Source organism: Arvicola amphibius, chromosome 6, assembly GCF_903992535.2.
Source record: "Arvicola amphibius chromosome 6, mArvAmp1.2, whole genome shotgun sequence".
In the NCBI taxonomy this organism is placed as follows: domain Eukaryota; kingdom Metazoa; phylum Chordata; class Mammalia; order Rodentia; family Cricetidae; genus Arvicola; species Arvicola amphibius.
Genome location: NC_052052.2, coordinates 61877583 through 61891595, shown reverse-complemented (window position 1 = coordinate 61891595; position 14013 = coordinate 61877583). Strand labels below are relative to the sequence as shown.

Here is a 14013-nt window from a genome sequence, read left to right as displayed (position 1 = left end):
CTGGGGCCTTGCTATAGCACTCCATTCGTGCTTGGCCAGGAGCTGCTGACTGCCCTTGGGCATGTCAGGCAGCTGACTGAATTTCTGGTTTCTGACCATGCATTTGAGATTTATTTTTTACAGCTGTCCTTGTCTTAACCATGTACTCTTTCCTTCCTGGGGGTTGGTTTCTAGTTGCATCAGGCAGCATGCAGCCTGCCGGTTGGGCAGCACGCGGCTTCTGAGGTTATGGTGCTTCAGTTACCACTAGTTCTTCGCGAGGATATGCATGCACTGCATACTGCCTTGTAGGATGAAACACACCAGTGCAAGTTCAGGGCATGGGCCAGACCTCCACCCAAATAGTGTCTGCAAACAGCAGCTCAGGAAAATGCTTGTGAAGTTGCGATACACTGGCATTGGCAGGTTTGGGATCAGCATGCTAAAGTTAGAACTCATTATGTTCCTACCATGCCAACTTGGTGCAATTAGCCTAACTTGCTCATTTCCTGAGGCCATATGTTGATCTTTAAGGCTTCATGTGCGTGATGGGTCTGAGCTCTGCCTGGCACGGCACAATTTTGAGCACATTTCTGTAACCAAGGAAAGGTGAGGTAGAACCATAAGCACGGATGGCACTGGGAAACTTAGAGTGGGCTTGGGCACTTGTTGCAGAGCCATGCTTTTCTTTGTGTTTTTCTTCCCAAGCAAGCCTTCAGAAGAAGGTCAAGGCAGCATTGCTGTGTGCAAGGTTGACTCCCCCACCTCTGCCCTCCAGCACAAATAAAATCAATAGAAGGACCTAGAACACTATAAGTTACGTTTCTGGGCTGCGTAACCTGTATTCCCATTGGAGACCTATCAACGTGAACTAGTACTGTTGGGAAATCTCTTCAGCGCCACTCCTAATCAATACCTCTGTTCATTATATATCTCTGATGAATATGGGTAATGATTGGGTGCCCACGAATCAGGTGACTAAAAATAACTGTGCCTTACTGAGGATCGATAGCTGTGTCCCCCTCCCCCTCCCCTGCCAGTATCACTTCAGGCAATCCGATATTCTCAGCAGCCCCTCCCCAGCTCCGCCACTGTGGTCCTCTCTCGTCTCGGCTTCGTCCTCAGCGGCTTTATTAAATTAGTAGCACTTAATCTGCTGTCACATTGTCAACGGGCACAGAGCAAGCCAGCAGGGAGCAAGTCCTGCCATGGCTCAGGACAGCACCTGGCCACAACCCCGCTGTTTTCATCAGCTCTGTGCTAGGACCCGTCTTCACGGGTGTCTTTTTCACTAAACAGGAGGTGCCTCATCATTTAATAACATTGAAAACGACGTTGTTTTTTTTCTTAAGGAGAAGGGGCTGTGCGAGGGAGAATTTTTGCCAATTACAGACGTGTTATGACAGATGAAGAGATCCTAATTATGCCTGGATTCCCTGCAGGAGTGCGTTAACACGTCAGTGACATCCATAACCACACGCCTCAGAGGTGGCTGCTTTCCCCCAGACCACTTAACCTTTTGTTTCTTTGCTGTTACCCCACACAAGTCTCTGAATGCTTGGAAATCAAGGGAGGAAGCCCCCACCTAAGCTTGGTGGCTGGCATTCTTCATGCCATGGGAAGGACAATTGGTCAGGGGTGTCTGCAGCTGGGGTAACTACTGGGCCTGGCCATAAGCAGCCTACCCAGAGGTTTGTGTGGGGGTCATGGTCTTGCCTACAAGCCAGAAGAAACAGGGTAAGGAAGCAAGCAACCAGTTCTGAGTACAGAGAGTAGGTCGGAGGGGAGGCTTGGTCAAGGTCTCCAATAGGCTGCTTCAATTATGATTGGCTTAAGAGGGTGGGGCAAGATTAAACTCAGAGGAGACAAAAGTACCTTTGATATGACATCTTTCCTTGTGATCATTTTATTTCTAGAGCTTAACATAATCAGAAGCAAACAAACAAAAACAAAATCCTGGCAAGAGACTATAAACCAAAAGGCATGAGAAACTATATAGTCGTCTCTCCTGAGCTCTGCATGTTAGAGGCCGGAGGAGGGAAGGAAACGCTTGCGTAGGAAGCTATGGCACAAAGAACCAGGTTCTTCCCTTTATCTTTCTTGCCCAAAGGTTTTGCGAGAAAACCTTTCTGGAAGACATAGAAGAGGTGAGCTTTGGTGAGGAAAGTCTGGGGCAGCATCTGCCTGGTTCTGTTGGGATTGGCTTAGATTTCTTTCTTTCTTTCTTTCTTTTTTTGTTTTGTTTTGTTTTTCGAGACAGGGTTTCCCTGTAGTTTCTAGAGCCTGTCCTGGAACTAGCTCTGTAGACCAGGCTGGTCTCAAACTCACAGAGATCTGCCTGCCTTTGCCTCCCGAGTGCTGGGATTAAAGGTGTGTGCCACCACTGCCCGGCTGGGACTGGCTTAGATTTCTGTGCCTCCAATCCAGCTTTGGATCTGAGCAGGAGATGGGTGGTATCCTAGAAGTCTCCTAATAACAGCATGTTCCACTTCCTACAGGGGACTGGCTTTAGGTTAGCCAAGAGCAACAGGAAAATGGAACGAACGGCACTGGGCATCACAGGTAGAGCTGTGAAGGACAACTTAGGAGTTTCTTGAGGTTTTTTCAAGTCAAAAGGCCAGAAGCATTCAGTGACTGATAAATTTTTAATATAAAAATTGTACAAGAATTTTGATACAAATTACAAGAGGTATTTGGACAAAATATGAATAAAATTCCATTTATATCCCCAAACCCTTATGCATTTTATGCAAAAGATATATTGTAGACAGTTATAGTACAGAAAATACAACAAAGGAAATAGTAAATAAACAATTTCAATTACCTTAGACTGCTAATAAAAACAAACCACAACGTGAAACAAAAACAAAACCATCGATTAAAACACATACAGTATTCATGAAACTACCGACATCACAATTATTAGGTCGGGGATGCACGCTGTCCCATCTCTTGGTGCAGTTGCCTTTCCTGATACAGATGTTGGTTCTGCCTGAGGCTTGGTGGAAGAGACCTCAAGGCAAATGAGAATATAAAGAAGGAAGACCAAGCCCCTGAACTCTAGGCGAGAGAGGGACATATCTGGAGAAATGTTCCTTTCCCTCAAGATATTTCAATTTCCCTTATCTGCTTTTGAGTATGGAATATAAAAGCTGAGCCTAATGTTTTTGTTATTAGAGATGCATCAGAGGGTTTGAGCGGGGGCAAAAAAGTCTCATGTTCTCTTAGCCCACTGAGGGATCTCTCCACATCCCACAGACCCAAGTCTTGCTCAGTTTCTCAATCTTCTTTGCCCCCCCTGGCCCACACTGAGATCTCTCTCTCCCACACCTGCTCAGTCTGGCACTGGCAGAATAAGGGTAGCTCCCTCTATGGGGCAGCAGAACCAAAGTGTGCACAGGAAAGTGAGTGCGCTGTATACAATAAACCTTAGTCCTATCGTGTTAATACATAATACTAGAACATCTCATTCGCCTAATTCGCGTTATGTAAACCTGAGCAGGGTAGAACACACACATCTCCAAAGTGATCAACACCGGGACAAGGGAGGGCGCATTCTACCCACCTGCCCCAGCAAAGATTTATTTATTTGTTTTGGAGGGGAGTGGGTAACATCAGGAGAGCAAAGGGCAAGAGTGAGGACAGTTGGAAAGCCAGAGATTAAGACAGGCAATGAGAGGAATGAATGACTCTGTACAAAGACATGCAAAAATGCTTGAAGTAGAGTATGAGATTTGAAAGAATAAACAGTCCGTCTTGGTTTATGCATCTCAAGTAAACCTATGAACTCAGCACATCGGCTGGGAATTCAAGAGAATCATGCCTCATGAATCAGTACTTACACACAAAATACTATACTGATTCAGGAGTAGGTAGGGAGGATGCTTTGTCTCCTAGCAAGGAAGAGGCAGGCTAGTTAGTGCCCACAAAGACAGTGCCAGGTCAGTCCACCTTGCAGGGTGGGTGGGGGACACCCCGAGAGCTGAAGTTTTCACCTTCTTGGAAACCTTTCCAGGGCCAGCAGAGCAGAGCTCTTTCCCACACCTGGGGTCTCCCCAGAGTCTCCTCCCAGTCCTTGTATTCCATAACAAAAGTGGGCAGAGCCGGTTAATAATTGATGCCTTGGTCATCTTAACAGTGTGTTTGCTCAACATCACATTTGGCAACAGGAAGCCTAATAAAAATCTTGGTATAGCACTTAGATTCTATCTGGAAGAAATATACTTTTATACTATCTACTTCTCTCCATTTTTGTTAAAATACCATTTTTTTGCTCTTCCTTCCCTTCAAAGGTTCTTTAAAGAAAACTAAATAAAGCATTACAACTATAAAATGTCCTTGCGTATCCCCGTTACTTAGAGCTCAGGGGACAAAGCTAGTATTTGCTAGCAGAATTTGTGCAATTTTGGCAACTGAGTTTTTAATTACAATTTTAGTAAGATGTTTGGTAACTGCTTACTATAAGTACACGAGGGGATGTAAAAAACATCAAGTTAACAAACTGTCTTCACCCAGACCCAAAGTTCTTTCTCAAAGTGCTTTTCTTCTCAGTCCTTAGTCTGGCTCAAGAAGTGACCTAGCACAGCTTGTCAACATAGACCTGATGCTACCTGTTCCAAAATCTGCTGTCTTCTTTTCCTTGCAAAAATCTACAAAGACGATGCCTCCACATGGCACCTTAGTTGACTAACACTTTATTTGAAATGTGACTGCTCATAGCAGCATGATCTGCTTTCTGCTGCGGGTGCCATGGCAGTTGGCAGGAAGCAGGATGACCCTTAGCTCCAGGCAGGTGTGCAAATACAGCCTGCACTTCATTTCATCACGAGTTAGCCCCTTTCAAGCCACCTTTGAAGTAGTCTCATATCCAGAAATAACCAACATGACCCATTATTTGGGTTCAAGGTATTCTGGGACACAACATTTTGGCTGTACTTCCTGTAAGCCTTTGCTCTTTGATTTTGTAGTGCTCACTACACTCCGACCTCTCCAAATTTCCCGAAATGGAGAATTTACATTTCACATGTAAGATCTTCGTTGTTTTAATGGCTAAAGTTGGAGAAATAGAGCCTTATTTTATTCCGATTGTCATCTCAGTTTGGCAAATAAACGTTAATCCATTTTGTTAATGGACTTAAGAGTGGTATTGAAAGATAAATGTGTACATTTAATGTAATGTTTGATGCCAAGGATGTAAACATCCCAAACAGTACTTTTCATCCATAAGCAGTTTGTTTACAGCACACACACTTTTTGACAAAGAAGAAGAGTATTTTAATCCTTTCCCCCACGGAATTCGGACAACCTAGTCCCACCCATGCCACTGATTCGCAGGGAAGTGGTCTCCATTGCACAGCCACACCCAGTACTCCCCAAACGGGAAGAATAGAGCCAGTCTGACTGTGACTCTCCGCTGACCCTCTATGTAAGACATCATCATTTTACTGCCCACTTAATAGCTGGGGTGAGCATGTAGAAGCAGCCTATGGTTTCCTGGGTTGGGAGGCTAGAAGCTGGCGGGGGTGGGGGTGGGACGGGGGAAGATGACACAAAGAGACAGGAGAGATGGAGGAGGTGGGCTGATTGTGAATGAGCGTGTACAGCAGGGAACTGGTGGGAAAGCCGGGCCCTCTACTCAATTTCCCCTTCACCAGGGATAAACAGGCAATTACGCATCCTTTTATAGTTGATGGCCAAGTGCTGAACTGGAAAGCACGCTATTAGTCTGTGTCCCTTCAGGGCCAGGGCAATAAGCAGCCAGGAGAGCTGGGGCTGAAGTGGAAGGGGTGTTGTCCGCTGTTAGTGTGACAGTCTTGTCAGCAGCGTCCACATTACTGGAAGGTAATAAAGTGACAAGCAAGTTATTAGAAAGATATGAGGTGAAATTGAACCGAAGCTTCTTGCTGCTCAGCCTGGCTTTTGCCTTTCCTCTTTGTAATGGTCTGCTATTTGTTACAAACTGAGCCTTGGCCTGAACCCTATATAATTTTTTTTTTCCTGCAGTAAAGGTCAAATGAATTTACAAGAACACTTTGGAGAAGAATAAAGATAGCTTTATGACAACTATAGTGTGTTGCTTCAAATATATGCTTCATATATATATATATACATACAGAATTATAATGAACAATAACACTGACTCAATTTAGTATACTTGTAAAAGTGTCGGACGTTTTAGCCCTGTTATTAGGCATTTGGAATTTTAAAAAATAAATGTCCAAAGGACAGTATCTGTCATCTAATTATTGTAGAAGGGCCGTAAAAATAATTCTGTGTAAAATGTGGAGAAACCCGCATGAGGAAGGCGGGGCATGTGTACAAGAGCATGGGAGATGACCTACTGGTCGGCTGTATTAACAGGAGCTGCATTATACCATTATAGTGAGTGCCTCTGCAATGACAGGAAGGCTGGGCATGAGCCCGGGGCATATCGGATACATTTTAAGAGTGACAGGAACAAGAATAATATGTAACATTCTGAGTTAAAAAAGAAACTGGCTGCCTCTGTGCCTCAGCTTCCATTTTGACCACAAGACCATCAGCCACACAGTGTGATGAGCCTGCGAGTCTAGGTTGCTGCAGCATGCGAATGTGAGTCACTTGCATGTTCTCCACTCATCGCAATTAGAAGTAGGCTTCATGCTGGGCACGAGCTGGCGCTGGTAGTGCATTTCTTTAACCCCAGCACTTAAGAGGCAGAGGCAGGTAGACCTCTGGGAGTTTGAGGCCAGCCTGGTCTACAAAGGTGGAGTTCCAGGACAGCCAGGATTGTTACACAAAAACCCTGTCTCAAAAAACCAAACAGGAAAAAAAAAAGTAGGCTTCATCACTAATTTGGGTGACTTCTTGCATCTCTGTGATTCCAAAGAAACCTGGCCATCACTTCTCACCCCAAAATAAGAGCAACCCCAAAACTCACGGCTGCCTTTTCTGGCTCTTCTGACCTATAATAAACAACTTAAGATATTTGTAAGTCCTCCCCAATACGTGCCCGGTGACTCACCTGGTCACGGGGTACTCTGCAGGATCCTGCAGGATGTGTTGGTACCCACCATTGGGACTGACTTAAAGACTTCTCTCCTGGACAACCACTGGCAACTCACTAACACTTTTCCTTTCCAGCTACCCTCAAACCAGAGCCGGAGCCGGCTCTCTGCTAAACGGCTCTCTCCTATGGAGAGCTGCACTCCCCGCCAACGAGTTTTGGCTTCTGCCTTTTATTGCCCTCCTTGTTCATTTAGATCCCCTCCTAAAAACAAAATCCACTAATTTAAATATTTCTAGTTTGGGGAAAGCCAAAGTAATTAAATTTGTCATAATTTTTAAAAAGCTCGAAGGAGCGGTGTGGCCACAGGATGGAAGCTAGACTCTCTCCTAGGGGTCGGGCTCCTTGACATCAGCAGATGCAACACATCCTAGGACAGGCAGATTCTATTTCCTGCCATTCAGTGGAACCCAATGCCAGCATGCTCGATTCAATCAAGGACTGCTCAGGTATGCTGTGCCCATCTCAGTCTCATTATTGGCTTGTCTGTGTTTGAACTGCCAAGGGCCCCCATTTCATCCATTTGCCTGGTGTATTATCTATGGAGTACACAGAGGAAAAGGAGGGGGAGATGTCATTATAATAGGTGGCAAGCAGGTTTTTCCTGAGTACAGTGGGCCATGCTTCTAAATCAGCTCATTCTTCATAGATTCGGACCTTTGCTTTCCTCTTTAGAGCAATGTGTACACTAATGGGCTGTAACTGGTTAAACTCTTACTGGAAAGGCTTGGGAAGCCATGGCCAAAGGAGTCGCATGACCAGGGCAGTGACACTCCTCTGCCAACATTGGTTTCTAAAAAGATGTTAGTCATATTGAGAAGGAAAATGTTTGCACATTTGAACCTTAAGAAAGGATCCGACTGACCAGGGCAGCTGCGCTATGACTCCGCTAAGATGAGCTATGCTGGGCTGGTTTATTTAAACACAAATTACTAGTAGACCAAGAATACCAGGCTCTTTTATCTTTTTTTCTCACTCTCTCAAAGCCAGATTACTTATCTGCCTTTTTCCTTGCTCTCTTTCTCCCCCCTCCACAGCATGCAGATATTCCCCAAAGTGGACCCAGCCTTTCAAATATTTACAAAAACATAGTTTAAAGTGATCAACATTGTATACTTTGACATTAGCTGGAGAACATGCACAACTAATATTGCCCAATTATATGCCAGCGATAAAACTTGGGCAAAACTCAATCAAATGGAAGAAAGCTACTTGGATGAAAATCTATGTTCCTATTAATTTTCAGCTAGAAACAGATGGATGTAGCTAAAAACTATTTATGGGCAGAAAACTCCTACGAATGAATAAACAAGTAGGAATGGGCAGAAACGAAGAGCGTGGCTAACCAAAATGCTCATCTCCTTATCCTGTCCATTTGCATGCAAGCCTGGGGGCCACCATCTTCAGGGGAAGCCAGAACTGCACTCAGACAAGCCCAAAAACAAGCCATACCTGGGGAGCACGAATGCGTATCTCACGATTCTACATTTCATGGGCTGTATCCACCTACCTCCCCTGTCCCTTTTACGCAAATAGGCTTTATACTGGAATATTTAGTTGTGAAAAGGCCACCATAACAATTGGGCACATGAGCAAACAAGGGGCATACTTAAAAAGTGCCAGCTGCCCGGGTCCTAGTGCCGTTTCTGTACACTCGAGTTTCCCAGCAAGGGAAACTCCACTTCTTGACCCTCATTCCTTCTGGACCTTTTCTAGTTGGCTGTAGTCATTAGCCAGGTGTGTGGCAAGTGACAGATGCTTGTTCAGAATCTAGGTTGCTGGCTGATGTGACTCCTGGCAGCTAGGTGATTCACCGAGGAGAGCCATTTGACATTTTACTCGACATTCAATTAAACACGCTAAACACTGGTTTCGTAGAAATGAATTCTCACATCTCTAAGACTGTAACACTTGAAAGTTGTTCAAACATAAATGCATATTAATGTTCACAAAACAAGGTGTAGTTTAGTCTACACGCAGTCTAAAAGACAGTTTCCATAATTTCTGATGAGATTGTTACAATGTTTCAATCCTCTCTGAATCCAGCACTTGGTAACAGACAACAGCGGGAGATAGAGAACTGCTAAGAGGAATGAAGGTTCGCAAACAAATGTTCATTATTCTAGTTCAGTCTTTCGCAGACACACTGTACAGAGGCTTGTACAAAACAGAGGAACACATCTGCTTGCTCAGTTTAACACGACACCAAACAAAGCAACTAAGCTCTGGGGAAATCAAAGGTACAAGGAAACAGAACAGTTATTACTAATTCCTCAGCTTTTTTTTTTTTTACCGTAAACATTTGTCACTTAACAGACATTGCGTGTGATAGTTTCTTTGATACTGCAAATGCTTTTGGTCTTTCCTCGCGATGGAATACATGAAGGACCAAGTGGACCCCATGGCATCTTCAGAAGGAGACAAATATAAGGCTTTAGGAACACCTAGCTCATCTCTATGAGTGTACTGCTCAGAAATTCTCAAAAACAAAATATCCGGAACCCCCAATGAATGATGCTTAATTTTGGAAAACAAAATAAATACTGTGAGGTACAACAAGTCGCACAGGAATAATAGCAGAAACATATCAACAGTTTCCTTTGGCGAATTTAACGGAAGTGAATGCTGATGTGAGCATAGAAAAAAATTATAAAACATGAAAAAAATGGAAATGATATGAAAAATTGAAACTAAGGGTATTTCTAGGTTTTAGACTGTTGGGAGAAATGTTTGAGGCCATTAAATGCAGAAAAAAATACATTCTCTTTCTATTATGCAGTTTGACAAAATACTAGTGTTTGTCCCCCACCCCCTCCCCGAAAAAAAAAAGAAAAGAAAAAGACAACAAAACCCACTCTGCAGGCACACCCCAGCAGTTCTGGCTGCAGACAAAGTTGAGTAAATATCATTTAGTCAGTATGCTGTGGTAGCCGGGGCTGCCTATGTGGTTAACCAGCTCAGGCAACATGTGTAAACATCAGAAACAAAACAAAACAAAAAGGTTTGGAGCAGTCTTCCCCCCTCCCCGCTTGTTCTCACTCTCAATGGCTTGGTTGCAGGCTTGCTTTCATTTCTCTCTGACAAATTCGTGTAGGGAAACACAAAACACTACACGGTGAGATCCTGTCTTCCCCTCTCCTTCTGCCGCTCGTTCCAAGAGGAGGGCTGCTCAATTCAAGTTCAGCATGTGAGTTTTCAGAGCCCCCAAGAACAGCCGCTGAGGAGGGCTTTGCATTTTTGTGTGTTAGGCAGGCCTGACTTGCCTTGCTGCTGCAGAATTTGTGACAAATGAGACATACAACAGACTGACCCAGCCCAGGCTTTCTCCTCTTTTTCAAAGGAGAAGGGTTAGGGCCTTGGAAATGAGTGTTCAACGCTTACTGTCTTCAGCTCTGCTCCTTTAGTGAGTTACAGGCCATAGCGTCCTGAAATGGTATCCTGCCTCTACAGAAGTGCCTCGGCTGTTTCACACCATGTTAATGTCACTTAACATGTATGGAGGAAGGACACAAAGCCGATACTAATAACACTCGGCACTCAGAAGAATCACCGCTTTTTTTTTTTAAAAGCGGTTTTCTGTGGCCAAAAAGTTGGCCTGTGGTTATGTTGAGTGACTAATTATATTTTCTTTTCTGAAAACTTGTGCAAAGTTGGCAGTTTTGTGTTAACACTAATACTTTTTGTTTGGCATCTGTGCCCTTTACTGACCGGAACATTTTTATACAAGTGGGTTGTTTTTAAAGGAAAGATACTTACTGAAGTATGACGATAGTTTAAGGACAAGAAGAAGCATGGATATTACACATCCCCCTGTAGTGTATGAAAAAAGTGCATGGCTGGACTTATGTACTGGTACAGGACATTTTAAAAACTCAGGTCTGTGCTGCGAAGCATGCCAGCACGTCTTATTCACTATATCTAACAGGTAGTAAAAACAAGACCATGGGGTTTTTTTTTTTTTTTTGGTTGTTTTTTTGTTTTTTTTATAAAGGAAATGTGCATTAATGCTAACAAAAATGAATAGAACTAGCCAACAAACTATTTATTTCCTGCATATCTAACAGCTGGATGTAACTGTCAAAATTAAAGAAGACTTAAACAACAATCAATACAACTGGTTTACATCATTGGCCTCTCAAGGCTAAATATTTACAGGCGAATCTGCCATGCTTTAATTAAAGATTCTCTCAAAACCTTCAAGTTCACAAAAGACAACTATAAGAAGTTCCTTTTTGTTTCTTTTCTCTTTTTTCCCTTTTATTTTTTGCAGGCAACAGTCATAGGTACAACAAAATGTCTCTTTGGAGAAGACCAAGAATTATTCTATCAAAACTGGGGCTAGCTGAACACATATGTGTGTTCCTGTGTGTGTGTGTTGAAAGGGGTACTTTTGTTTTTACCCCAAGTAAAAGATCCACCCTCTCCCAAAACTATAAAGGAAAAGAAAAAAATTCAAAAGCACCTAGTGTTTATCATTTTTATCTAAAGAAAAGAAATATGTGGGTGCACAAGTGAAGACACAGAGCTACACACATGTGCACACACGTGTGTGCTCCGCTATGGAAGCACACACTGGCTATGGCAGTTCAAACATGTAGGCCATCTGGTGAGAGCTGGCATTTGTAGTGTACGTTCTGGGACTAATCTATTGAAGTGAAGGGAATGTTTTTGTGGAGATTAGGGTTCTGACTGTGCCGATTCCGGCTTCGCACAGAGGAAAACATCATGTTACAGCCCGGGACTTTGCACTTATGCATCTCTCGCAGATGCACAGTTTTGTAGTGGACCCTCAGGGTCCCCTTGTTGCTGTACATTTTGTGGCAAATGTTGCACATGATCCCACCATTGCTCCCAGACAAGCTGTTGAACATAAGAGATCCTGAAACTTCAGCCCCTAGGCTGCCGGGGAGGGTGGGAGCCTCAGCCTTGTGTGCGGATTCCCCACTGTCACTGGCCCCATCAATGTCATCAAGAAGAATCCCCTCGTCGCTGCCTGCATCTGATTCTCTGGAGGAATGGATACTGCTGCTGGACTGGAGGCTGGAGGTGGTGCTCAGGTCAAGGACCATGTAGTCCTCTGCCATGCCTCTCCCATACCCATTCAGGTGGGAGTCTTCTGTCCCTGCGGGAGAGGAGGCATCTTCCCTGACATCGAGCCCCAGAGGGTGCTGGGCACCATAGATCTTCATTAAAAATTCATCCCGGAGGTCCTTGCTGAGGGAGGGCTGCGATGAGTCCAGGCCCATGTCATCGAGTTCTTTGGTCAACAGTTTACGATGCAGGTTTATGTTGGCGCTGTGTCTAGGAAAACAAGAGGGAAGGGGGGAGGCGCACAGGGAGCGGGGAAGGGTGAGAAAAAGGAGAGCGTTTTAAAATTGATTCAACTTTCAGTCAGCACCAAATAAGCACATTCATCCCTAATTACACCGTTATAAAAGCAAGCATTCCCCACATCCTCGGAATCTAGGATTGAGTGCAGGTGGGAGGTGCAGAAAGGGGAACTTTCCATTGATGTCATTTTTATGAATAAACTCTTCAAGGGCCAGGATGAATGCACACTTAGGCACTTTTTTCTCAATGGCTGTTCTGCTAGGGCATCAGCCACAGAGGACCTCATTGCAGATGTCTTAAACATAAAGTACGTATAGGATAATAAACACAAAACAAGGTAAAAGAATGGAGCCTCTGCGTCTCTAGATGGAATAGTCTAAATTTACTTAGAATCAGAAAAGAACATCAAACAAGCTTTTTCTAATGCAGCAAAGACTGTGAAAAAGGCCTGCATTTTAAAAAAGGTAAATGGTCTACATAATTTGCGTTTAACTTAAAAAAAATCATCTTTCCCCCCTCCTATATTTCATGTTTTAGGTTTAAAAATAAGTCTCAGGAAAACTGTAACTTCAAACAGTTAAAAGATTTTTTTCTTTGTGACATGAATCTTTTCTCAAACCTGTCTGAAATCCCACCCAAATCTAACAGCAAAACACATTTAGTTTCTCAAAAGATACTACATTTCAGCAATGAACTGTCTTCATCAAATAATGTTACTTTAAGGTTTAATTCTTTAAAATATAATCTGATAAATTATTTTTTAAATATACAACCCCTTCCTCCCCCCAACAAAAAAATACAAAAGGATAAAAATTAAAGCACAGTAATTTAAAAAAAAAATCAAGCACAATGACAGAGTCCCTTTAGTTCATAAACAGAACCCCTAACTTTGACAAGCAAAACATCACAGAGTTTTGCTTGTGCTAAAAAGGGAGAGATTCATTCCCAGAGCATCTACAGGGTCCTTAGGACTTAGGAAGCCCAAGTCACTGTTTATCTGAAAACATGTCTTTGTATTTACACCCCCCACTGACTTTGAAAGCGCCCTTGGGCATATACCTCTCTCCACCTGCAAAGGCTCAGATGTTTGCCAAGTACCTAAATTGAAAGCTACCCTCCACAAAAATAAGGTGATAAAGAAACAGGGAGATCAAACTTGCCAGCACTGGAGGCTGGACATCTTAGAGACGTTAACTGTGGTGATAGAAATGACCAAAATGGTCCGCGTTAAGTTCAGGAGTCCTCCTGGTTATAATCAGAAGTCTCTCCAATTGGGAACAAGGGAGGCTAACACGTCCTAGAGAAGTGTGAGAGGTATGTGCCTCCAGGGCAAGAAAGGAGGAAGAGGCTTCCCACCTTTCCACGAGACAATCAGCACTCTGGGATGAGGGGCAGAGGGTGGCAGCCCTCTCCGCACTGCACTTGGGAAGGCTGAGCTTACCTTGTGACAATAAGATCAGCTTTCTAATCTTTTGCTAAATCGATCACAAAAGAAAGCAAGAACAAGAGACAGAGAGGAGAGAGAGAGAAAGAGGGAGAAAGAGAGAGAGAAAACAAATTCACATTCTAGACATCCGGCTTTTGAAAACTTAAACAATAAAATAGGGATTTAAAATGTTGTGATCACAAAATTATTTTCTGTCATAAGTGATCATTTC

At 43.5% G+C, this 14013-nt stretch overlaps 1 protein-coding gene across 2 annotated transcripts in view; it reads right to left on the bottom strand.

Moving 5' to 3' along the window:
* Window positions 1–11664: 11664 nt before the first annotated feature.
* Window positions 11665–14013, bottom strand: part of Bnc2 (basonuclin 2) — a 272872-nt gene continuing 270523 nt past the window's right edge. For both annotated transcript variants that reach the window (XM_038334952.1, XM_038334953.1), the window contains one exon: window positions 11665–12325. In XM_038334952.1, the coding sequence (XP_038190880.1) occupies window positions 11665–12325 (661 nt within the window). The remainder of the gene's footprint in view (window positions 12326–14013) is intronic.